Source organism: Lotus japonicus, chromosome 4, assembly GCF_012489685.1.
Source record: "Lotus japonicus ecotype B-129 chromosome 4, LjGifu_v1.2".
NCBI classification, from domain to species: domain Eukaryota; kingdom Viridiplantae; phylum Streptophyta; class Magnoliopsida; order Fabales; family Fabaceae; genus Lotus; species Lotus japonicus.
Genome location: NC_080044.1, coordinates 78,943,953 through 78,970,562, shown reverse-complemented (window position 1 = coordinate 78,970,562; position 26,610 = coordinate 78,943,953). Strand labels below are relative to the sequence as shown.

The 26,610-nt window shown below is 32.4% G+C and overlaps 2 protein-coding genes across 2 annotated transcripts; one reads left to right on the top strand and one right to left on the bottom strand.

Moving 5' to 3' along the window:
• Positions 1-1,159: 1,159 nt before the first annotated feature.
• Positions 1,160-1,746, bottom strand: LOC130710420 (self-incompatibility protein S1-like). Its single transcript, XM_057559692.1, has one exon. The coding sequence runs from the start codon at positions 1,718-1,720 to the stop codon at positions 1,244-1,246; it is 477 nt and encodes a 158-aa protein (XP_057415675.1). The 5' UTR covers positions 1,721-1,746; the 3' UTR covers positions 1,160-1,243.
• Positions 1,747-3,651: 1,905 nt separating this feature from the next.
• Positions 3,652-6,711, top strand: LOC130713423 (magnesium transporter MRS2-F-like). Its single transcript, XM_057563190.1, has 6 exons — positions 3,652-4,002; positions 4,917-5,030; positions 5,464-5,592; positions 5,935-6,065; positions 6,220-6,340; positions 6,430-6,711. The coding sequence occupies exons 1-6, from the start codon at positions 3,652-3,654 to the stop codon at positions 6,709-6,711; spliced, it is 1,128 nt and encodes a 375-aa protein (XP_057419173.1).
• Positions 6,712-26,610: the final 19,899 nt, after the last annotated feature.

The following is a 26,610-nucleotide window of genomic DNA, read 5'->3' as shown; positions in this document are numbered from 1 at the left end:
AAATAGCGGCAATGACATTATTGCCGCTAATTTAATCACAAAATTAAAAAAAAAATTGTATTAAGAGGAAATTGGTCGGAAATAATTCGTCTATATCCGCAATTAGACATTAATGCCACTAAAGACCCACTCCCGCGACGACCCTGCACTCTTTCTTCTCCATCGTTTCTGTCTCGCACCCAAGTCACCAGCATCGCCTGAAACTCCTGAAGGTTCTCCGATGGACAAGGTGAGATCGCGTGAATGTAAACGACAAGATAGAGCGAGAGATCGCCACAGTCCGCCGATCACTGGTATTTCGTTCTTCGCCGGAGAACGACGAACACTCGCTCGGAGGAAACCACCACCGCCGACGAACGACAAGATCAGCGACTGCATCCGCAATTCCAGAGTCTTCTCCAAACCACCACCGCTGTCTCCACCTCTCCTCAAGGACACCACGACGTCGATCCGATGGCGCAACAACGAGTTGATCGGTTGCGGTGCCTTTGGTCAAGCCTTTGCTGACCCCCGATGCGTCGGCGAAGTGGTGTTCGCCGGAAAAAGCCATTGCGGCCATTTTTATTGCCGCTAAAAGAAATATTTATTGCCAGCAAAAAGCCTTTTTGTTGTAGTGGTAGTTGAATTCTCATAGGACAATTTTTTTTCTCCATCTCTCTGTAGTTGAAAAAAAAAGAACAATAACAGGTCCGTTATCCCACTCAAAAGTTACCCCCATTTCTAATTTTTATTCACCAATCTAAAAAATATATTGATCAATTTGAGAAAAAATGTCTTTCAAAACAAATTTGAGATGAAATCATCATATAATGATTTTTTTCACCATTAAATATAAGAGATAATAGTAGATACATTGTTACGTCTGTCAGTCTGTGTAATTCTTTTAATGAACTAGTGTTAATTACTTTAATGAATTGGTGCCGCAGACATTTAATATGAAAAATGTTAATTCTATGAAATAAGAATGAAAATAAAAGTTGCATAAGCAACTTCAAGCAACCATTTTTTTCCAAGAGTTTATGAATCTTCATGTCACGGCCATTTATATGGGAGAAGATATTATTTAGATAGTCAAAAGAAAGAAGTTTGTGAAACTGAGAGATAAAAATACTCGAAATAATGCAAAGATGATTATTTTAGATATGAGAAAAGGAAATGTGATTAAATAGAGGAAAATATTATTTCATATCCATTATTTCATATATTATCTAACACCGTTCAACAATCTTAAAACACCTTAAAGCTACCACCATGCATATTCCTTCCACCAGATATTTTTGAACTCATCATAAAAATAAACTCCATCTGGTCTAATACTCCGCAAGCATTTCGCTACACACTTTTGATTGTCCCTTTTGGCTTTAAAAATTTGAAAACTCTTGACTGAAGTGGTTGATCCAGAAATCCATCTTAAGTTGCACCAAAACAAAGTTGTGAGTGAAAAATTTTCTTTGAATGACCATTGCATGTAGTTCCCATTGGAAATCATACGGAGGCCAAGATCATCATTCTTTGAACGACAATGTATGAAGAGATTAACACCATCACCTAAATTATTTATAGCGCTCACAGTAGTTTTATGCCAAGGCCAAATATTACCTCCACCTTGTTGAGACTGAACAGGTACCGTGGACATATCTGTTGCTTGAACAAGTACTGTGGACACATCTACCGCGATAATCGCCAATACATAAAATATTGTAACCAGCACCTTCGACATAGTTTTAAGATACTTAGAAACTCACCTTTTCTATTTCACTATCCACACAAAAAGTTGCAATATATATAATAAAATTAGTTGAGTTTCAGATTAATAACAATATTAATGAGTCATTATAGACACTTTATATTATTATTTTATCATAAAAGAATTTAATTGTAACTTTTAATGTGTATAAATTAAAAATACTAATCTACTACATTAGTTACACTTTATATAATTAGTTATACTAACAATTAATTGCAAGGCATCAATATAAATATATAATAATTAATTATATAATATAGAAAGATTCATCAAAGATATTTTATATTAACAATTATATTAATTATTTATTATAAAACTTGTAATGTGTACAATACACTAATAAATCATATTAACTGCAATTTATTTTATTTCTTATATTAATAATTAATTGTATGACTTATAATAAATAAATATGTATATTAATGAGTCATTATAGATTAATTATTAATTTCCCATAAAAAAATTCAATTGTAAAACTTTTAATGCATATAACAGTACTAATCAAATATATTAATTAAAATTTTATAATTATTATGATAAACATTAATTGCATATTATGATATATTGTGATGTGTGTGTGTCAGTGTGTGTATGAAATTGGATTGAGTTTGAAATTATTAACAATATTAATGATTCATCAGAGAAGTTATATTATTAACTATATTGTAACAAAAAATAAATGTAACAACAAAAATATATTATTAACTATAAAGCTTTTAATGTGTATAATAATACTAATTAATTATATTGATTAATTTTTTTATTAGTTATATTAATTATTGGCTTGAGTTTTACATTAATAACAATATTATTGAGTCATTAAAGACACTCTATATTACTAATTATATTAAAAATTAATTGTAAAACTTTAAATATGTATAACAATACTAATTAACTATATTCGTTAACTATGAACAAGTGGATTAGTGGAGTGTGGTGATCGATATGATCATGGGTTTCAGCCTCATCCTTCAAAGGCCACAACAGCGGGATGACCGCGGTTTATGAACACCAGGATGAAAATGAAGAAAATGATGGGGTCAAAATAATTAATCATGTTTTTTTTTAATTAAAATAAATCAGAAGAAAATAGGTCCAACCATCAAAGTGGGTTGAACCGATCTTGTGCAAGGTTGCACAAGCAAAAACTTGTGCTTATTAGGCGTGCTTATTAGGCGAATCCTATTAGTTCATGTAAATTAGAAAGTCATAATGAGATTATCATGCTTCCATTGAAAATTTACACGAACTCCTTTTATAGAATACATATTATCTTGTGTAGTTCATCAATTATTATGATCATTAGGCTTCAAGAATCAAGACTGGTGTAAGTGATTTATGTTCGACCAGATACTTTCTTCGGTTTCCCTTCTCATTTTACAGGTTAATTTAAATTGAATTCAAGATAAATACAAAAATATTTAAAATCTGTGATGGAATGTGTCCTTTGCTAAATCTAGGGGAGGTCTCGGTTCATAATAAGGATCCATGTCATTGATAATCTGCTGAACCAGTAAAAGTTTTCATTTTTTTTTTGAACCTAGTAAAAGTTTTCATTTTAATTTAACTAAAATGTTATGAAATCAGGTTTATATCTTCAGTGCATAACACCTCAATCAAAACAGGGTAAATCAACTATATGCGAATTTGGCGGGTGAAGCCTCATCAGTCATCATCAAATCAAACAGGAAAAATGAAAAATCGCGAGTTTGAATGTAACTAACTACATATATATACGGCAAAAGGTTTTTGTTGAAAATATCAAAGGATGTATTAGTAATTTTCAATAACACAAGATTTCAGATGCTTGATATGCACACTACTTGACTGGGATTATAGCTGATTTTGGCTTAGGTTGTTGTTCTTCCTCACAGTGGAGGAAGAAGAAGATTCAGGAAGACACAATGGCAGAGACGGCGAGAGGGGTTCGGAGGAAAGTTATGGCAATGGGAGTGAAGAGTTGGATGGAAGTTTCGGATTCCGGCGACTCCGGCCTCCAGGACATTGACAAGCACTCGATCATGCGCCGGACTGGATTGCCGGCGCGCGATCTTAGGGTGCTTGATCCAATGCTCTCTCACCCTTCTTCTATTTTAGGGAGAGACAGAGCCATTGTTGTTAACTTGGAACACATCAAAGCCATCATCACTGCCAAACAAGCTCTCATGATCAACTCTTCTAACCCTTTTTTTCTTAGCTTCCTTCAAAATCTTCAAGGCCGCATTCTTTCTTCTACCAATGAAACTCCATCCCAGGTAAATCTGACTTTTTTTAGGATTCTTTTTCATACTGATTGCTCTAATCCCTCAGAATTAACCAATAAATAATTGCTTAGTGTAATGCACATGATATAGTGAATTTTGAAATTAACATTTAAGTGATTATCAAGTATATAGAGGGATCACTACAACTCTCTAAATTAGAGATTATTGAGGGCATGAAAGCTACGCATCATCACTCTCATGAATGCTACAAGCAAGGTCTAGCCCACTGCACACCTAGTAGATAGTCGGACTCCTTAAGCATCCCAAGGTTCGATCATTGAGCGGTGCGTGTGGAGAATGATTTGTTGGGAGATGTCTACCCACTTAATGTGATCTTAGAGTCGGGGGATTAGTCTCATGGCGGGTGGTGGTGAGAATATCTTGAGGAAACAAAAAAAAATCACTCTCATGAATGCTATTAGCTTACCATCTTAGCTTTGTAGAGAATCCTTTCATTTCATGCGGTTAGTGGCGACTGGCGAAACCATTAAGCCTAAAAGTTAAACTCTTAAATCTTAATCATGTCATTGATTCTTTAATGCTGATATGAGAAAACCCTCAAGCCTATATTTCATGAAAGAAAAGAACTTTAGCTTACAATTATCGTAAACTGATTTGCAATTATGGGAATGTATAAAAGCCTAGTGGGAATAGATCAATGCTCTCTTTATGTAAATCCAACTTTAATGGCTGACATTGTCAAGAGGAATTGCATGCTTTTTACTCTAAGCTTTGTTCTGCAGACTAGCAAAGACATGGATCCTTATTATGAAGGAAAACCTCCCATAGATGAGTCAGCATTGTTGAGCAGCCGTAATGATTCCCTGAACATTCCATTACAAGGGGTATTTGAGGATTCTGATACCTTCCAAGACATGCAAAAGATTGATGTAAAATGGAGTAAGGCTAAGACTGCAGAGGCTGGAAAATCAGTAGCATCAGCTCCAAAGCAACTACCTTTTGAGTTCAGAGCACTTGAGGCATGTATTGAATCTGCTTGCACGTGTCTTGAATTTGAGGTCTGTAATGTGATTTCTTTTGTTCATGTACCGAACTGCATTCATTGCATTTACTCTATATCAAATCAGGTTTATATCTTCAGTGTATAACACTTCAATCTAATTGTACAGCTGTTGCTGAATAAGACATTCCGATTAGTATTTACCAGTAACACTATAATAGTAGAATTTATTCCCATCATTCAAATAAAAACTATGCATGTTGACCAAAAAAAAAAAAAACTATGCATATCAAATTATTAACACAAAACATCATATTTACAATTTGAAGCAAATAGATATTGAGTCATGTCACCAAATTTGAATCATATTTGCTTCTTTTCTTTTAGCTTAAAGTTAGTGGAGGAATTTTTCTGAAGTTGCTAAGGAATTCATGCCCCATTTCCACTTAGTAATTTATGCTTAGAAGCTCTATGACTTCTCTCTATATCAGACTCGAACATTGGAGGAAGAAGCTTACCCAGCTTTGGATGAGTTGACCTCTCAAATTAGCTCACTCAATCTTGATCGAGTAAGACAGATAAAAAATCGTCTGGTTGCACTTTCTGGTCGTGTGCAGAAGGTAAATGTTTTTTCACTCAAACATTTGTCACTATGTGTGAAGATTCATGAATTTTACAACAAGAGTATTGGAAAGTTTATGAAGGGACTAAAGCTTATTGAACATGAAAATTTCTGCTAAACCCAGTTGCATGATTCAGGGGAAATAAACTATGTATGATTGTCTTTTTCGGTTTTTCCATGTTTTTAAAAGGTTCCATTTTCTGTTAGTTAATCTAGCACACTTGTGCATATTGGAATTAAGATTAAAAGCTTACAAAATTATCTCCAAGAAGTTGTTAGCTAATGGGATTTAAGGTGATTTGTTCCAAAAAATGACTAATACTAGTCTTGGACTCAACAGGTAGCAGATCAAATTGAACAATTGTTGGATGATGATAATGACATGGAAGAAATGTACTTGACACAAAAGCTTGATGCTCGTCAGCCATCATCAAAGGAAGACAATAGGTCACTTGAAGATGATGATGAAAGGTGCAAACTAGTAATGGTAGTATATTAACAGCTTTATTTTGAGAAGAAACAGTGAAATACTCCATTAAAAACAATAAAATGTTGTTGAATCAAATATATTGTTTCTTCTTAGAATTAACATTTTCCACACTAACATTTGCTTATTTTCCTGTAGTGATGATAGCAATTCCGCTAAAGACAAATATTATGGTTCTAAGCCAAATGTCGAGGAATTAGAGATGCTTCTTGAGGCTTATTTTGCACAGATAAATGGAGTCTCACAAAAATTATCCAGTGTATATTATTCAACTTTTAGAATAGAAATGTGACATTTTAATATTTATGATACTCATTTTTGTGTCTGTTTGTTTGTTACTTGTTTCAGTTGAGTGAGTACGTAGATGATACAGAGGACTATATCAACATAAACTTGGATGATAAGAGAAATCAACTTCTGCAGGTAGCAGTAATATTTAATACATTAAACATGATAATTAATGCTGGTATTGTGGTTGTAGGATTGTTTGGCATGAATATTCACATTGAACTCTTTGATGGTCAACCTCATCAATTTTGGTCAGCAACATTTGGTACATCTGGAGGTTGTATACTATTATTCCTTATTTCTGTTTGGTGGGGTAAGAAAAGATATTTGCTCTCTCAATAGAGGAATATCACTTGTAAATTTAGATGAATTTCATAATTTTTTCTATTAATTAGTTTGTTTTTTCTTTTACTTCTACAATTTATTTCCCCAAATGAGCAATCATCACAGTAAACAATAGGATTAAAATTGTAGCAATGGGGCACCTTTGATTTGTTACTGGAAATGTGGGGCATAATTGTGCTTGCGAAGATGTTGGTTACATGTTACACTTTGTTTGGTTGATGAGTGAAAGCGAGAAAAAAGTAAATGAGCAGGGAGAAAGAGAACTAGAACAATTATAGTGCATGCATAACAAAATCACTGCAACATCAGTCGAATCCTCTTTTATGTTAGGGGTGGTGTAGTACAGCAACACATGATAAAAAATGTGATTAAACATATATAAGAAAATGACATTTAATTAGGTAAACAGAAAAACCATTACATTTATTCATATAACATTGCAAGCAGTGCCTATAATTTATTTTTATTTTCTCTTTCGGCTAACAAATTAATAATGGTTTAAAGCTTTACCATGAGTATCTCTTCTCCCATGGATGACCACCTATGTACTGTAAGTAAAAATAGGCACCATCTGGTCTAATACTTCGCCGGCATTTCGATTTGCAGTCTACATCAATATCTTGGTGATAAACTTCAAAACTCTTTTTCACATCCTTTCATACAAAGTTGCACCAAAACAAAATAGTACCAATAAAGAGGGGAGAGAATGACCATTCTTGGTATTGTCCATTAGAAAGATAGTGCTCGCCAAGATCATCATCCTTTGAACGACAATAAACATAGAGAATAACACCATTGCCCAAATCATTTTGAACACGTATTGTTGTCTTAGGAAAGGACCAGTGCCTGTCACCACCATCTTGTTGACCCTGCACAGGTACTATCATCAACAAATTTGCTGTCAGGATCACCGACACGTAAAGTACTGTAACAAACAACTTCAACATGCTAGTAACTGATCTCCTAGCTATTTTCAGAATCTCCTGCACAGTGCACAGAGCCACATAAATGATAAATTTCAATTTATAAAAGCCTCCACCGAAAATGTTCCTTGAATGCATCCTTTGAATTTTGTGGCAAATCTACCCTATCTCCGATAACATTAAAATTTTCAAGAGTAATCCAAAATTCCACCTCTTGGGCAATAAATTAGAGCACCCCACCTTGCTGAACATGACTGTTGTTGTTTTCTTTGATATTTAATTAGTAACTCGTTCCTTTAGGCTAAGACATTTATAAAACATAAAATACACTTACCCCCTCAAGGTTTGCTAGAAAAACACTCCACCCCATTCTTATTCAAAATATACACTCCACCCCACTCATTTTATCATGTTAACTCCATCCAAAAGATGCTAACGGAATATTCCATTCAAATCAAAATTATTTAATGTAAACATATTTTTTCATTTCTTTTTTTTTTCTGGTTATTTTTTATTTTATTTTTTCCAAAAAAAAAAACCTCACTTTCAAATAAAAATCGTTTAACGTCAGTTCCATTTAAAAAAAAAACGTTAGTTTCAACAAAAAAGAATATCACATCACAGTTACTAGTAATACCCAGATTATAAAATTTTTTATAAATAGTGAATTATATAAAAATATTTCGAAATTAATTTCATACTAATTAAAATTTCACCAAATAAATACTAATTAAATTTCTTTTTCCTAGATTTATAAAAAAATGTTGCTTATGAATTCATTGAGTAATGTATGGATATTATTTAATAAAATTCTCTTATCATATATCAATAACATCCCTCATTTTCAATTACTAAAAGTAATATATACTTTAACATTTAACATGTTATAACCAACGCTATCCAAATTAATTAATTAATTAAAATAATAATATAACTTTATATTCTTTTATGGAGTGGAAGTTTAACGTACTTTTACCATAAGTTTTAATTTAAAACTATTTCATACATATTTATTCTTGAATTATTTTATAAAATGGTTACTTTATATACCAGCTCCAACAGTATGTAAGTATTGAGAATATTTGTTTGGTCAAATATTAGAAAGTGACGTTTTTTTCTAAAAAAAAAACAGAAAAAATAAGGAAAAATAAGTTTACATTAAATAATTTTGATTTGAATGGAATATTCCGTTAGCATCTTTTTGAATGAGGTTAACTTGATAAAATGAGTGGGGTGGAGTGTATATTTTGAATAAGAATGGGGTGAAGTGTTTTTCTAGCAAACCTTGAGGGGGGTAAGTGTATTTTACTCAACATAAAATTATACGTTAACGGTTTGAATTGACCCTATAATATAAAGCAAGCTAATGTAATTAGTTCGAATTATATGGTTAACTGGTTTACTCTTTATATTAAACACAAACTCACCAATTGCAATTAGCTAATTCAGTGCACGAATTTTTTTTCCAAACCTAACAAATAGGTAAGAGTAAACCAATATAATTATAGTTCTAATTACATTCTAATTCCCTTTTTTTCTAATTTGTTATGCTTTAAGTCAATATACCAAAACAATTTTAATATTCCACATGTATATGCAAAAACATAAAATACAAAAAAATTGAGCTAATTCCAAAATCAATCCTTTAAAATGATTTGATATCAATTTTTTATGACGTATTTGATATTATTTTGAACGTAAGATATTACTCCCTCCGTTCCTTTTTAAGTGTTGTCTTAGAATAATTTTTTTGTTCTTATTTAACTGTCATTTTAAATTTTTAAGGTTACAATTTGTCAATTATACTTACTTTTTCAATAACTCCACTTCACATTTTCTAAAAAATTCTCATTTTTCAATAACTATGAAGAGCTTTATGACTTTATGATTGAGAGAGAGTGGTAAATGGTTTAAATGTTTAATGATATGAGAGAGTGGAAAAAAAAAACTAACAATCTACTATCTTGATTGAAGTGTTTTATGATTGGGATGTGAGAGCATCTACATCCATCATACTCACTAAAATATCTACACATCATTTTTTCAATTTCCCATAATGCCACATCATCTACCCAATTTTACTAACTTTTTACTCCAACCCAACAACTCTTAAAAGTTTCAATAGTGGATCCCACCATCAACATCACATTTGTATATTTTATTATTTATCTCAATTTTAATTAATTGTAAGTGATTGTAATAAATACAAGCTCACCTTTCAAGTCTAGTGTGGAGTATCTATTCCCACATACTCATCTTTGCCATGTTGGAATTGAATATGTACTACAATGGTAATAGATACTCACTCATATGAGTATGTATTTAACATTAGATACTACCATTGGAGATGCTCTGAGAGGGTAGAATGAGAAAAGAACTCTAACAATCCACTATCTTGGTTTGAGAGCTTTATGCTAAAACGATACTTAAAAAGGAACGAAGGGAGTACATTATTTTTCTATGTTGTAATATAAAAAATAACCATAATCATTAAAAAAAAAGACTTTGTCAGCATACATCTTAATGGTAGAAAAGTCATAATTAACTGTTACTCCCTCCGTTCCAGAAAGTTTGCAGTTTAAGGTTGTGGCACAAAGAGTAAGAAAGCAATTATTGATAGCATAATTTGACTAGATTGCCCTTATTTAATTTTACTAGTATGATGTGCAACTATTAAATTATACTTAGATAGAGAAGAATGTAATTAATAGACAAGAGTTGTGGTTGGTTAATATGAAAAGTGATAAGTGAGATAAAATGTATTAAATGAGGATATAGAGGGAAAAAATTAGCAAAAAAATGCATTGGCTTTCTAAAACAACAAACATTTTGGAATATCGAAAGAACATCTAAAACAACAAATTTTCTGGAACAGAAGGAGTATTAATTATTCTAATGTCATTAAAACCATTAAATGTCAAATTAATACAGTAGTTAATTTTGAAAAAAGTCACAATTGACTTTTGTCAATTATTATAATTTCATTAATAACAATTAAATACAATATCAATAAATTAATTATTTTTGAAAATATGAAATTATTTTATATTAAAATATTAATATTTTATTTTATTTTATTATATAAAATTATTAATTTTAATATATTTATTAGAAAGTTATTAAGGATACATGCATATAGCACTTTAGGTGGAGGCTTTTAAATAGCAATTTACAATTGATGAAATTTAGTGTAGGGGTCGATGAAAATAGAAGAGTTTCACAAACATGTTGAAGGTGTTAATTACAGTTTTTTTGTTGGTGAGTATCATTGCACCAGATAAGTTTATAGTACCTGTGCAAAGTCAACAAAGTGATCGTGATAGTTGGCCCTGGAGAAAAACTGTGCGTGTTCAAAATGATTTAGGTAATGGTGTTACTCTCTATGTTCACTGTCGTTCAAAGGATGATGATCTTGGTGAACATTATCTTTCCAATGGACAATACCAAGAATGGTCCTTCGGTATTAGTTGGATTGGCTCTACTCTTTTTTGGTGCACCCTTGAATGGAATGGCGTGAGACATAATTTTGAGGCTTTTGATGTCGACAGAGATTATTTTATGTGTGGATCACAATGTTGGCGAAGTATTAAACCAGATGGAGCCTATTTTTACCTTGAGAGGAAAGGACATCGGTGGGTGAAGCAATACACATGGTGAAGCTCTGAGACATTATTAGCTTGAAGGAAAAATAATAGCAAAAACTAATAGCAATGCTATGGTATATCAATAAATGTATTACTTTATCTATTTACAAATAAGATGATATTTTCCAATGCCTGAACACATTTCTTTTTCCCACAATTATTCTCTCTTATGATTTTCATAAACTTCTTTCTGTCATTGTTAAATTTTTGAAATATATTATTTATTTTCTTAATTTACCCTTTGAAGTTTGAAGTATATCTCTATTTCTCCTTATTTATTGCTTTTATAAGGGCATTAGATGTAAAACATTAACCAGTTAATACTTCCTTAAAATTCTAAGTGGACAATTATTTTAAAACAAATGGAGCATAAATCTTAGTTTCACACAGTTTCTTTGTTATTGTGACTACTACAAATACTTCCTTTAGCGACGATAATATAGGGGCAACTGTGTTATTGCCTGCATTTTATGTCAAAAATTACGGATATCTTAGCAAGTGTTGATTTAATTAATAAGCTCATGTATATCGACCATTATTCTTCCTCTTCCTCCTCGCCCTCACTCTCTCTGCGACCTCTTTTCTTTTTTGGTTTCAGTTTTGCGTTTGATTATTCTTTCAGATTTAGTGTGGCATGCCTCTCTCAACTTCAGTGTTTTAGAAATCATTCACAATTGATATTGTCTGTCTCACTTTAAGAAATCCTCGGCTTTCTTGTTTGACAAAATGCTGAGATTTACATACCTTCCATGCTAATTTGTCAACTCTATGATCAAATCACTCATGATGGAATGAAAAACTTGTGTGCAGAAATCGTAGGGGAAGTATGGTTGTGCTGTGTAAGTTCTTATGAAACTGTTTCGTTTGTGGTTGTCTCTTCTTAACTGCATGATTTGTAACATACTTCATTTTATATGCTCAACAACTTACATGTAAATCTTCTGAGAAAAGAGATGAAATTTTTCATAAGCATATTATATAGTCCCATAACCATAAGCAAATCAAGTTATTGAAATATTGTTTTGATCTTGAGCTTTGCTAGTTCCTTGTGCTTCAAAACTTCAATAATTACAGTATTGGATAAAGTCCCCTGGTTTAATAACACCTAATTAAACCAAGTTCCTAAGTAGAAATATATAATGTAATTGATTTGTTGGATCAGTTAAGAGTAAGATAGTTTCCAACTTCCATATATTGTTCCTCAAACCAACTAACCAAGTTTCTAAATTTTTGTTATTTCTGATCATTGATCCTTAATTCCACCCTGGTATCAGCTATCTGCTCCCTGAGCATGTGGGATGTACACTCAGGATCACATATTGTGGACATTCTGATTTAAATGTTAAGCAGAAGCAGGGATTGTTTATTTCTTTTGTAGGTCTGGCTTATTATCAACCAAGTTTTAGCAGAACATTTTATTTTATGTACCTATTGGCTATAGTATATTCTTTCCTTTAATTTTCATGTTGGCTTTTGTTTTGTTCCTTGTTGTGCAAATGTGCATATTGGTTATATATCTCACCCTTCATATAATTTTTATTCCTTTTTCTTTTCATTGAAATGATTTTTTTGATTGATTACTTTATCTTGCTTCAGAGACAATACAAATCCTGACCTTCCTATTGCTCAATCAGCCGTGGATGGAAGCAAACAGGTTTTATTTTGACTATTAAGAGAATATCCAGGTTAGGTTCTTTGAAGAATTTTCCTCATTGCTTGGATACATTATGTTTGTACTGTTTAACGATATTTGTGCAAACTGGGTGGGTATCAATTGTTTTACATGTCTCTCAAACTTTAAACATTACATGTGGGGAAAGTTTTAAAATGTGCTTTTATGTGGCCTGGTTCTATGAAAATCAAGCACTTATGGTTTCAACTTCCAATTGGGTGAGGAAAATGGCAAGTGTTACTGCACAAATGTCCATTACTGAGATGGATGGATTTATATTTGATAGAAATATTGAAGAAAGATACTTCTAGCTGCATCTCTTGTTCTGTCGAATTTCCCTTTAGATTCTATAGATATGGTTGTTCTATGAAGGAATATGTGCTTGCTTCTTGCTGGGAGTCTCTTCAGTAGGGAATATACTTATATTTGATTGGTATAATAATGATAATTCCAGAGCAATATGCATGCACTTGTATGTCAGTGACCTAGCTTGTAAACATGGGGGATTTTTACTTTATCAATAGTTGGAACTTGTTTTGGTGTATACTATTAGTGTAAGCTTGAGAATTGAGATAATGACATCCCATGGCTTGCAGATACTCACACAGCTGTTGTGGCTAAGGAAGCCTTGGAAGGACACTGCATTTATGATGGAGGCTTTTGCAAGATTCACATCTCATATTCACATCACACAGATCTTAGTATAAAGGTAAACAACCAATTCTATGTATAGACTGAAGATTGGTCTTAGTATAAATGCTTGAAAGAGCATATGATTTGGAGATGTCTTAAACCAATATGATAAAACAATGGTCTAGCTGTTATATGAGCAAACAAAGCCAAAATCCTCTTTGTTCATTGATATACTTAGTCAAACATACCCAGATGTCTTCATTGAAACTTTTGCACCATCTCCATCTTATACTGATATTACATATTCTCCTATTAGAAAAGCTTCAGGAAAAGAGAGAAGCAGAAATACACAGAGAAAGAGAAACAGAGGAAAGCGAATAGGCATCCAAATAACTAAGTAAAAAACTCCTTCGGAGTTTTGATTTTTGGCAACTATGAAACCAATTTCTGCCTTTCTTACGTGATATAAAGACTATATATTTGTACTAAAAAACAATAAGAAATTAAGACCCCTTTATTGATAAAATATTGCATGTATCATAATCAAGGAACGATTACAAACAATGTAAGGTTTTAGGCCCATTGATATCGTTTCTCCCATGAGTTTGTGTATTCATGGAAAAAATAGCCTCCATCTGGTCTAATTTGGCGCAAGCAATTTGATGCACACACTCCCTGATCCAACTTGGGATCATAAGCAGTGAAGAGAGACCTTTTCAGAGCGTTGAATTTAATGGCACAATAATAAATCGATGTTGGATACCCAGTTGAACCACCAAACACCCATTCTAGTGATTGTTTATCGCCAAGGTGCTTTGTGCCAACATTTTCAGCTGATGATTGGCAATGGATTTCAACATCAAAACCTATCTGATTTTCAACACGCACGTATGTCTGGCCATCACCCTGCACAGGTTTTATGAACACATCTGTCCTAATGATCACCAACACAAAAAATACTATGCCTAACTTCAACATGTTTGTGATATACTAACAAACTCTCTCCTCTCTTATTTTGATCTCCTCTTATACTAATAAAAAAAATGAACTTAATGAAGGAAATAATCAATTCCGTTATGTTGACAAATCAATTCCATTATATTGCAAAATGTTTGCTTATAACAGTTCCTCTATTCACGTTGAAATTCATTGACTTTTAATTCCTATATCTCGTTGACACTGCCATAAAACCTCCATATTCCGCTCAGTCAGATTCAGTTTGACAATGGGTTTAAGTATTAGGTTGCATTTTTGGTCGCTGATATAATAGGATTGTGCTGAAGTGGTCCTACATGTCTAATACGAGCGCTTTTAGACGCAGATCTTTCTGCAGTGAGCAATTTTGGTCATTCCGTCAGTTTTTCTTCCAACTTTTAATGGACTTACTTATGTGACATTTCCATTAATTTGTGTAAAATTGACAACCTAAATAATAATTAATTAATATATTCCGTTAATGAATATGATAAAAATTTAGAAAAATAAATTTTTATTGAAGATAAAGGAGACAGTACATATGAGAGTTTTTTTTTAACCAAACATATTCATTAAGAAAAATCAAGCCAGCATCGAAGCCACAACATCTGCTTGCAAGAGGCTTAACGATCTCGGAAATCCCTCCTCCAACCAAACAACATCAGAAAGATTAGAGGTGTTTCGGGCCATCAAATCAGCACAAGAGTTCCCAAGTCTATGAACAAAAGAAATATCTAAACAATCAAAAAAAGAAAAGAAGCAAAACAGTCCTGAATGATAATAACTGCGAGATTAATCCCCTAAAATACATGCTTTGCGGATAATTTCATAATATTAGAGATGGTAAACGATTATTTAAAATTATATCAATTTTAAATACAAAATAAGCTTTGATAAGAATGAGAAAGTGGGCTTTTGATGTAGACTGTAGAGGTTCTTGCAATCCTCAATCCTCTCATTTTCTGCCAAGATTTCAAGCTCCAAAACCTAGTGATTGAAAGTGATCATTCCATTGTGGCTGACTGGGTTCGTAATGCCAATAATCGGCTATGGAAATCGCACAATCTTCTGAAATTGTATCAATTTCATTTTCTAAAAGGTACTTAATTTTATTGGAGAGTGACATATTATAGGGAAGTCAATCCTTTTGCAGATGCTTTGGCAAAACATGGTATTTTAGAAAAAATGACATTTGGGTTTATCTTGATAAGCCTTAAACTTTGTATGTTCCCTATTGTTATGGTGAGACTCCATGTCTTCCTTTTCAATTAGGAATGAAATTTCATTTATTCACAAAAAGTAGCGACTCCGAGGATCGGACATTTCTTAAATGAGTAACTCCAAGAAACATTTCCTGAATAAAATTAAACTCTTTTAGTGTATCTTGATGCAGCTACACACCCTATCCACCTTGCCACATTGGAGAACATATTTAAGAGAGTTCTGAGGAATAAAAGAAGTTTACAAAAGTGAGAAACAAATGCATATTTGAGCGAACATGATATATGTAATTGTTCTGAAGTAAAGGAGGATCTCTTTTTATTTATAAAATAATACATAACCATATAATGTGTACATGTATGATTATTGATTTATATAATTTTTGCACTGGAACATACGAAAATGTAAGCTTTTAAATAAAGGAAGCTAGGGTAGTACCCCATCACCATGGTCTCTTCTCCCAAGAGTTTTGCTTCTCATGGTAATACCAAACTCCATCAATTTTAATTTGACGCCAGCATTTTGATGTACAAACATTCTCATCCCTCTTGGCATCGTAAATTACAATGCCCCTTGTTATTGTTACAGTGTCCACCCATTGCACGACACAATGAAAAAGAGTTGTATCCCTAATGTTAACACGGAAGGTCCATTCAAAAAATTGATGATTTTCAAGATGATGTATGCCAAGATCAGTGTCACTTGATTGGCAATGGATATCTAAAGGAAGACCAAATAGTTCATTTTGAACACGCACTGTTGTCTGGGCGAGACTCCAGTCACCACTTTGTTGACCCTGCACAGATATCATCAACATCTTTACTGCAATAATCACCAATATACTCGATGCCTTCATCATGTTTAATTTGTGAGATGATAAACTGAGCTCTATCTTCTATTTTCCACCACCCTGCATAATTTATATAAGAGGCACCCATATGCAAAGAGCCTCCCATCATGCATATATATCTTGCATTTAATTCTATGAAATATATGATTCTGATAATTTATTGCAGAATATCATGTTGTAAAATCTGAAATAATATGGTAAACAATTGACTTTGGCTTTTTAATATTTTAAAAATTGACTTTGACTTAAGTGGCAAATGGAGGTGAATATGAAATCTTTAACATCTGAATGCGATGTGGGACACACATATCATAATTTTTTTAATTCTATTGAAGATGCATATATAATTTTCTATCCTAGAGAGATTCTTATAATTTTTTTTAATGCTATTCAATATGAGAATTTTTTTTTTGTCCTGCTTGATCATGTTTAGTAAAAAAGGCTAATGTTAGCTTTTTAAAAAGTGTATTTAATTAAATAGGTTGCCTCAAATAAATTAGTAACACTACTTAACTTGTAACTTAATCTATAACTTGTCTATATGACAATTGTTTCTTGATAAAAACAAACAAATCATATATGAGTTTGGTCAATACTTTTTAAAAAATAAAATGTGTATGGATATAAAGATAATGTTGAGAATCAACCCCTCTCAACATGAATACAATAATCAAGTTCAACAACTACAGTAAAAACCTTCCAAAACCCCCACAAGCAAACAATAAACCCACAACCCCTAATATCTACACTACTAGAAGAGGTCCCTATTCGAAATAGTGACAAGTTCAACCAAGGATGTATGCCCATTCCTAGAGCTCATGTTCAAACAGGGGCTTTATGCGCCCATTCCTCCCTCATTCAAAATATATGAATCTTCATTCTATAACGGAGGAAGATACATATTATTCATTTTTTTGAAAGAAATACATATTATTCAATATTCATAGAGTTGGAAGAAAGATTTCTTTTTTTCAAAAACAAAACACTTTATTTAATAGATAATAGGCATGAGACCAGAAGCTCATGGAAAGTAGTAAGAGAATAATTATGGGGGAAAATGTAATTAAACATTCAAAAATGTCATTTTATTAGCAAATTGATAAAATACTACATTTATTTAACATGACAATGCTATTAGCTTTTGTTATTATTTTCCCCCTCGATTGGCAAACTAATAGTTTTTTTTTTAACGTAAGCCATGGCTTTATTAAAAGGGTGGCATGGAAGCCAAAATGTCAGCCTGCAAAAAGCTTAAGAACCCCGAAGGGTCCTTCCTCAACCCAAACAATATCAAAGAGTGATAAGGCATTCTCAGCCATAAAATCCGCACAAGAGTTTCCCTCTCTACGGACAAAACAAGATCAACATGATCAAACAAATTAAACGGTCTAAAACAATCCTGAATAATAAAAAACAAATAAGAACTACCCTCTCGCTTTCGCCACGCTTGAAACAGTTGCAATGAATCTGTTTCAAATTGCACATTCCGAAAACCCAATTGAGATGCTAGCACCATCACCCACCTAAGACATAAAGCTTCTGCAATAGTTGTTGTCAATGCCACTGTTGGGAAAAAGGAAGTTGCCGCCATCACTTCACCATTCCTATCACGTGCCACCAAACCGAAACTGGCCAGCTTCTCTCTTCCAAGTGCAGTGCCCACGTTCACCTTTATCAAGCCAAGCAGAGGTCGCTTCTAGGTTGCATGGAGAGAAGGCTCGCGGGCTGGACAAGCAACCAGAGACAAAGGGAGGACATGAAGAGATAGCGCACGTCGGATAACCGTATAACGTGTACATGTATGATATAATTGAGCGGACATGATATGTAATTGTTCTGAAGTAAAGGAAGATCTCTTTTATTTATAAAATAATACATAACCGTATAACGTGTACATGTATGATTATTGATTTATATATTTTTTGCACTGGAACATACAAAAAAAGTAAGCTTTTAAATAAAGCAAGCTAGGGTAGCACCCCATCACCATGGTCTCTTCTCCCAAGAGTTTTGCTTCTCATGGTAATACCAAACTCCATCAATTTTAATTTGACGCCAACATTTTGATGTACAAACATTCTCATCCCTCTTGGCATCGTAAATTACAATGGGCCTTGTTATTGTTACAGTGTCCACCCACTGCACGACACAATGAAAAAGAGTTGTATCCCTAATGTTAACACGGAAGGACCATTCAAAAAATTGATGATTTTCAAGATGATGTATGCCAAGATCAGTGTCACTTGATTGACAATGGATATCTAAAGGAAGACCAAATAGTTCATTTTGAACACGCACTGTTGTCTGGGCGAGACTCCAGTCACCACTTTGTTGACCCTGCACAGATACCATCAACATCTTTACTGCAATAATCACCAATATACTCGATGCCTTCATCATGTTTAATTTGTGAGATGATAAACTGAGCTCTATCTTCTATTTTCCACCACCCTGCATAATTTATATAAGAGGCACCCATATGCACAAAAGAGTCTCACATCATGCATATATGTCTTGCATTTAATTGCTATGAAATATATGATTCTGATAATTTATAGCAGAATATCATGCTGTAAAATCTGAAGTAATATGGTAAACAATTGACTTTGGCTTCATCTGAATGTGATGTGGACACACATATCATAATTTTTTTAATTCTATTGAAGATGCAGATATAATTTTCTATCCTAGTTGAGAAATTCTCATAGTTTCTTTTAATGGTAATCAATATGAGAATATTGTTTTTTTGTCCTACTTGATCGTGGTTTATAACATGACCTAATCTCATTTGTTTAGTAAAAAGGCTAAACTTTGCGTTTTCTATCTTAGTGTTACTTTACATTCACAGTTTAATATCTGAATTTATTTATTTGTGTGAAGTCATATTCAGATTTACACTTTCATTTACTATTATATTAGTCCTTTTGGTATTTTATTCTAGTCTTAAAAAATGATTAACTTGTGTATGAGTACTGACTTTTGCATCAAAATTAATTTATTTAAAGGACTAATTAAACTCCTGAGCTTTTGCATTATTCTCGATTGTTGTTGTAAAGAGTAGTTTGTTTGATAGTCGTCGGTTATGAGCAGCAATTAAAGAGTGCTAATTTTTTTATTTTGTTACAAGAGGAAAAGTAACAACAAAACATAAAAACTAGCTAACAGTAAAGAGTGCTTATCTATAAGTATGTAACTAATTAATGGAGTTTAGTTAATTCATTTATCTCTGTAATTTGATGCTCATATTTGTATTATTACAGTAAGTGGAGTGCTATTGTTGGATTAATTGGGCCAAGAGGTTGAACATAGTAATTGGAGCTACAAAGGGCCTGCCATATTTTTTTACTGGATCATATATTCTTAGAGTGACCAATAACATATTGGTCTGAGTGGAAGGGGTTAGGATTCCTTAGTTATGTGCTCATGACTAATATCATGTATTAATAATTTGAAACTTATTTATTATTATAGTGTAGCCTTTTTTTTATTGGAAAATGATGTGGGGCACGAGGTGGGGTCTCGTGCACCATGCACGAGGCATTTTCTGGCGATTTTAAACCGCCAGAAATGTGTAACGCATGCAATTATTAAAGCACCGCATTTTAGTGGCGGTTTTAAACCGCCAGAAATACATTAAATTTGAATTTTTTTCCTGGCACCGCAACTTAGTGGCGGTTTAAAACCGCCACTAATTTCTCCTCGTGCACTCTCGAGCCTAAGACCTTCGTACCACATAGCACTGCTCTTTTTTATTCCCTAACTAGTATAAATCTCCACTCTAAGTGGTCATACCTAACTTTTTTGAAAGAAATCGCCACGACAATGGTGACACCTTATTTTTTGGACTTTCTTTCTTAGTGACGGTGAAAAATCCGTCACAAAATCCTGATATATAATAAGAAAGGAATTAGTGACGTAAGATGGAGAGAGAAGCTTTCCTTTGCAAAGCAACTAGTGACGGAACTATTTGCGATGAAATACTTCCGTCACAAAATCCTAGGGAATAATATTAAAACTTTTAGCAACGGGACTTCTACAGGGGACTTTCCGTCGCAAAATGAACTAGCGATGGAATATATTTTGTGACGGGAAGTTTCTCTCTCCATCATCCATCCCCTTTTATTTTTAAGATTTTGTGACGAACTTGTTTCCGTCACTAAGAAAGAAAGTCCAAAAGAAATAAGGTGTTACCATTGTTTGTAGCGATTTCTTAAAACAAAACAAAAAAGTAGATATCGCCACTTAGAGTGACAATTTATACTACTTAGGTAATTAAAAATAAAGCTACATTATAATGGTAAATAGGTTTCAAAAAGACACTACATTGGTAAACAAAAAAAGTCTCGTAACAGTGAAGGTAAGTCATCCAACTTCTTTTTGCAAGATAATCATGTATTATGTTACCTTCCCTGTATGTAAATATGCCTGATTTCTAACAACCATAAATGTTTATTAAAGTTACAATAAAATCTGAAGCCTGACAAAGATACAAACAACCAGAGGAGGTCTCACCTTGGCTGCTAAGAATTATATTGCCTAATAGGTCGTGTCACATTTTCACTAAATGTACCAGCAAAGCTGCAAGAAGGGGCAGGGGGATGGGATAAAAGAATATCAAAGAGTGATGATCACTTTTAGTTAAAGTAGAACAGAGGTATGGTACACCACACTTAATCGAGAAACAGGAGAACAAAATGCAGAATCTGGGGAAGAGATTTAGGGGAAGGGTGGAGAAATTTTTTGTATCGTGGTTAATGGTGGCTGCAGGATGGTGGTCAGGGAAGCTCTCCAAAAATAGCGGTGGGTTGGGTGGGAGGAGGAGAGGAAGAGGAAGAGGAAGAGGAAGAGGAAGAGGAAGAAGGGGAAATGAGAAAATGATTATGGCCATACACTAACACAAGTTCAGCAAGGTTGATTCTATTTTATTTTTATTTTTCTTTTTTTCTTTATGGTCTGTTTAGCTAAGAGGTTTTTTTATATAGGTAAATGTTAGTTGTTAATTGTTAGTAAATTAGTTCATTCACAAGAGTTTGAACTCCGGCGCGGCCCTTCACCCTGCAAATCCCTTAATTTTCCTTAGGTCACCAAGAAGAGGTGATCGCCGACCATAAACATAAACAAATTTCAAAATACGCTAAAAAAATGAAATACATTCAAAATACACATTCTCGTTCACCATTAAAATATATGAAACATTACAAGTATCATATACTAAGAAATTGGGTTATTCTTAGTTTATTTTATATTTCACTTATAACTTTTAGGCAAGCATTACCATGAGAACCTTTTCTCCCAGATTTGTTTGTACTGATGGAAAAAATAGGCTCCATCTGCCTTAATACTTCGCAAGCACTGTGATGCACACACTCGCTTATCCTTTTTACCCTCAAAAATTAAAATGTCCTTTGCCACGTTGTCCCATTGCAGAGTGCACTCAAATTTAGTAGTGCCCCAAAGGCTAACTTTGAAGGACCAAGAGAAGCTTTCTCCCTTACCTAAAGAATGTTCTCCAATATAATGTCATCATCTGATGACCAACAATGAGCCAAAAGTTTAGAATTCAACTCATTTTTTACCGTCACGGTGGTCCAAGGCGTTCTGCCCCAGCCGTCACCACCTTGTTGAGCCTGCACAGAGACTATGAACATGTTTGTTGCTGCAACAATCACCAATGTAGCAGCAACTGTAACCAAGGCCTTCAACATGTTTGAGAATTAAGAAATTAACCAAGCTCTTCTATATCTCCTATTTTCACCACCCACGTTCCACGAAACCTTAGTGTATTTAATTTATATAAAAGCCACCGCCAAAAAATCTCCATATATCATTCATAAATACTGAATTTAATTTTATGACATCACTTCGTACAAAACTTACTCATATCTTTGGAAGCTTTAGAATTTGCAAAAGGAATAGTTAAAAAGTTTCATCTACCAGACAGTTTAACTCTGATATTTGATTGTTTGTTTTGTTTAATATTTTATTGCAAAATAAGGAAAAGAAAGTGACTTTGACTTACTTTATTGAATATTTACCACGTACATATAATTTGTAATGGTTGAAATTGAAGTAGGACATTTAAATATCAATATTTTAATGTCATTCAAGATGTAGATAATGTTTTTATTCTTATTTTATTTTAATGTCATTCAAGATATAAATAATTTTTTAAATTTTTGAAATAGCTAAAATAATAAACTTTTATTAAACTCAACACAATCAAAGAATAAACTATAAACCATGGAGTTGTGACAAGTGTAACAACATCCATTTGCAAATATTCAATAAATCGTTTCATGTTTGCAAATATACGTACATAAATCCATTTATATGTGCTTTACACCATAAACCACATTGCTTTGCAAAAAAAAAAAAAAAAACGCCGACAATGATCTATTTTTTGGAACAATATTCTTTAAAACATTAAAAAAGAGACACTCACAAATGTGCAAAAAACAAAAAACACAAAACTCTAATTAATAAAAAAAATATAAAATATTTGTTCAAAAAATTTTAAACAAAAATTCAAAATTAAACTCCTCGAGCAAGGCACGGGTCATAATTAAACTAGTAAATTATAAACCATGGAGTTGTGACAAGTGTAACAACATCCGCTTTTAGAACATTATTCCTATCAATTTTCTAGCTTCTAATTTTAAATTTGAAATAAATTCATTCATTCAATTTATTTTAATTTTTGAGTAATTAATTGGTCTATTATTATTTTTTATAATGCTGATACGTATCAATATAAATATTTAAATTTTTACGCCCGACGTTCTTTGAGAGTGAGACTGTAGTGTCTCTACTCTCTTAATGACGCTATCTTCAATACTTTATTCACACACAAACTATGAGAGTAGGGTTCTCTAAGTCAAAATAGTTTTTAAAATTCAAATAGGCAGGCCGTGCAAAACAGAATAGCGGTTAAAGAAAACCTGGGAAGACGAGGGATGATACTAGAAGACCATGGTCTGTGCTCGTTATGTGGGATGGAGAGTGAATCTTCCTCACATCTTTTGTTGTCTTGTGACTTAGTTTGGAAGGCCTAGTCGTCTATTATGGATCGGGAGGGCATGCAATGGTGTTGTCCAGGTTCGGTGCGAGAGCTATTGGAGGAATGGCCCTATCTGTTTCATATTTCAGACCACATTTTATGGGAGCTAATCCCCTTTTCTCTATTGTGGGGTGTGGTTGGGTCGGAATGCGGTCATTTTTCAAAACAAGGATTATGATCCAGTAGAGATATGGGATATGCACATATTGCGCATCGTTTGGAGCAGATTTCTTTCTTCCATCTTTGCTGGTCTCGTTTTCTCTTGATTTGCTCTTGCTGGTTTGCACGCCTCTACTGTTATGTTGACTATATATTGATCTTGTCTTTACTAGTTAGTTTATGTACTAGTTAGATTTCTTCTAGTTCTACTACTCTACTATGTTTTTATTCTACTTATTTGCTATGTATTTTCCGCTGATGTTTAACTCACTTGAGAGTGTGTGTTCTCAAGATCACTTTTATTCTAATAAATTTTCATTTTCCAAAAAAAAAGGTTTAAATTTTATTAAAATTTAAAACAATTGAAATTTTTATTTTAATTGTGATTATTATTTTTAATATAAACTGATATTATTTTTATCATTTTAATTATTAGGAATATAGTTAATATAAAAATTTATTATTTAAATATAATAATTACACAAAACTACAAATTATTTGTAATTAAATTGATATTATTTAAAGAAGAAGAAACTGTGGAGAACTTGTTATTCGAGCAATTATATATTTATAGTTTCAAACGAACAATCTTGTTCGTTAGTAAAGTGTAACAGTGAATTAATGGACGGTGATGATGACAGAAAGGGAAATAGAAATAGGAAGAAAGGAAAAAGAAAAAGAGAAACATAAAAGAAAAGCCTCTGCCGATGTTGATTTAACCAATACTAATGTATAACGTCAATTTGGTTAATTCTATGTTTTATTACTATTTTTTTCTTATGATTCTTTTTGAAAGTAAAATGATTTTATATCATCATTAACAACTTTGAGGCAGGAACAAGAAAATATTTTTTCTCATTATTTGTTTCGCTAAGAAGTGCTTGACGACCATTATTCTAAAAAATTAACATACGATGAGAAAAAGAAATATGATCAAAATACACACAATTCTCCTTCACTACCAAAATATATAAAACACTACAAGTATCATATACTAAGGGAGTGAGTGATTTTTAGTTTATTTTATATTTTACTTCACAAGGCGAAAAATGACTTATAACTTTTAAGCAAGGCATTACCATGGGAACCTTTTCTCCCAAGTTTGTGTGTACTGATGGAAAAAATAGGCTCCATCTGCCTTAATACTTCGCAAGCACTGCGATGCACACACTCGCTTATCCTTTTTACCCTCATAAATTAAAATGTCCTTTGCCACGTTGTCCCATTTCAGAGTGCACTCAAACTTAGTAGTGCCCCAAAGGTTAAGTTTGAAGGACCAAGAAAAGCTTTCTCCCTTACCTAAAGAATGTTCTCCAATATCATCATCCGATGACCAGCAATGGGCCAAAAGTTTAGAATTCAACTCATTTTTAACAGTCACGGTGGTCCTAGGCGTGCTCCCCCAACCATCACCACCTTGTTGAGCCTGCACGGAGACTATGAACATGTTTGTTGCTGCAACAATCACCAATGTTGCAGCAACTGTAACCAAGGCCTTCAACATGTTTGAGAGTTAAGAAATTAACCAAGCTCTTCTATATCTCCTATTTTCACCACCCACGTTCCACGAAACCTTAGTGTAAATTGCAATTTATATAAAAGCCACCGCCAAAAAATCTACCATATATCATTCATAAATACTGAATTTAATTTTATGACATCACTTCGTACAAAACTTACTCATATCTTTGGAAGCTTTAGAATTTGCAAAAGGAATAGTCAAAAAGTTTCATCTACAAGGCAGATTGTTGTTTTGTATAATATTTTATTGTAAAATAAGGTAAAGAAAGTGACTTTGACTTGCTTTATTGAATATTACCACATGCATATAATTTATAATGTTGAAATTCATGTAGGACATTTAAATATCAATATTTTAATGTCATTCAAGATGTAAATATAGTTTTTATTCTTATTTTATTTATTTTATTGTCATTCAAGATATAAATAAATTTTTGAATTTTTGAAATAGCTAAAATAATAAAATTTTATTAAACTCAACACAATTAGAGAATAAACTATAAACCATGGAGTTGTGACTAACAACATTCTTCAATAGCTTTTTTAACATTATTCCTATCAATTTTCTAGCTTCTAATTCTAAATTTTAAATAAATCAATTTATTTATTTTATTTTAATTTTTTTAGTAAATTGGTCTATCATTATTTTTTATAATGCTGATACACATCAATATAAATAGTTAAATTTTTTACGCCACGCGACTACAGGCACTCTTTATATAAATTAATTAGAATATTCTTTGAGGGTGAAACTTTAGTGTCTCTACTACATTTCAATGACGCTATATATCTTCAATACTTTATTCACACACAAACTATGAGAGTAGGGTTCTCCTAAGTCAATTTTTTTTTAAAAAAGTTTAACATTTATTAAAATTCAAATTTAAAACATTTGAAATTTTTATTTTAATTGTGATTACTATTTTTAATATAAACTTATATTATTTTTATCATTTTAATTAATTATTAGGAATATAGTTAATATAAAAAATTATTATTTAAACATAATAATCACACAAAACTACAAATTATTTTTAATTAAATTTATGTTATTTAAAGCGAAAGAAGGAGAAGAAGAAACTGCGGAGAACTTGTTATATTATGCGAGCACCTATATATTTATAAGTTTCTTAAGGACAGTCTTGTTCGTTAGTAAAGTGTAATAGTGAATTAATGGATAGTGATTGGTGATGATGACAAAAAGAGAAATAGAAATAGGAAGAAAGGAAGAAAAAAGAGAA

What these genes read in the sequence shown, in the direction of transcription:
- LOC130710420 (XM_057559692.1), bottom strand. Translation starts at nt 1,720, where the DNA reads ATGTCGAAGGTGCTGGTTACAATATTTTATGTATTGGCGATTATCGCG.
- LOC130713423 (XM_057563190.1), top strand. Translation starts at nt 3,652, where the DNA reads ATGGCAGAGACGGCGAGAGGGGTTCGGAGGAAAGTTATGGCAATGGGA. An exon ending in CCAATGAAACTCCATCCCAG is followed by an intron (nt 4,003 to 4,916) that starts GTAAATCTGACT and finishes AAATGGAGTAAG; the next exon opens with GCTAAGACTGCAGAGGCTGG. An exon ending in TTTCTGGTCGTGTGCAGAAG is followed by an intron (nt 5,593 to 5,934) that starts GTAAATGTTTTT and finishes TGGACTCAACAG; the next exon opens with GTAGCAGATCAAATTGAACA.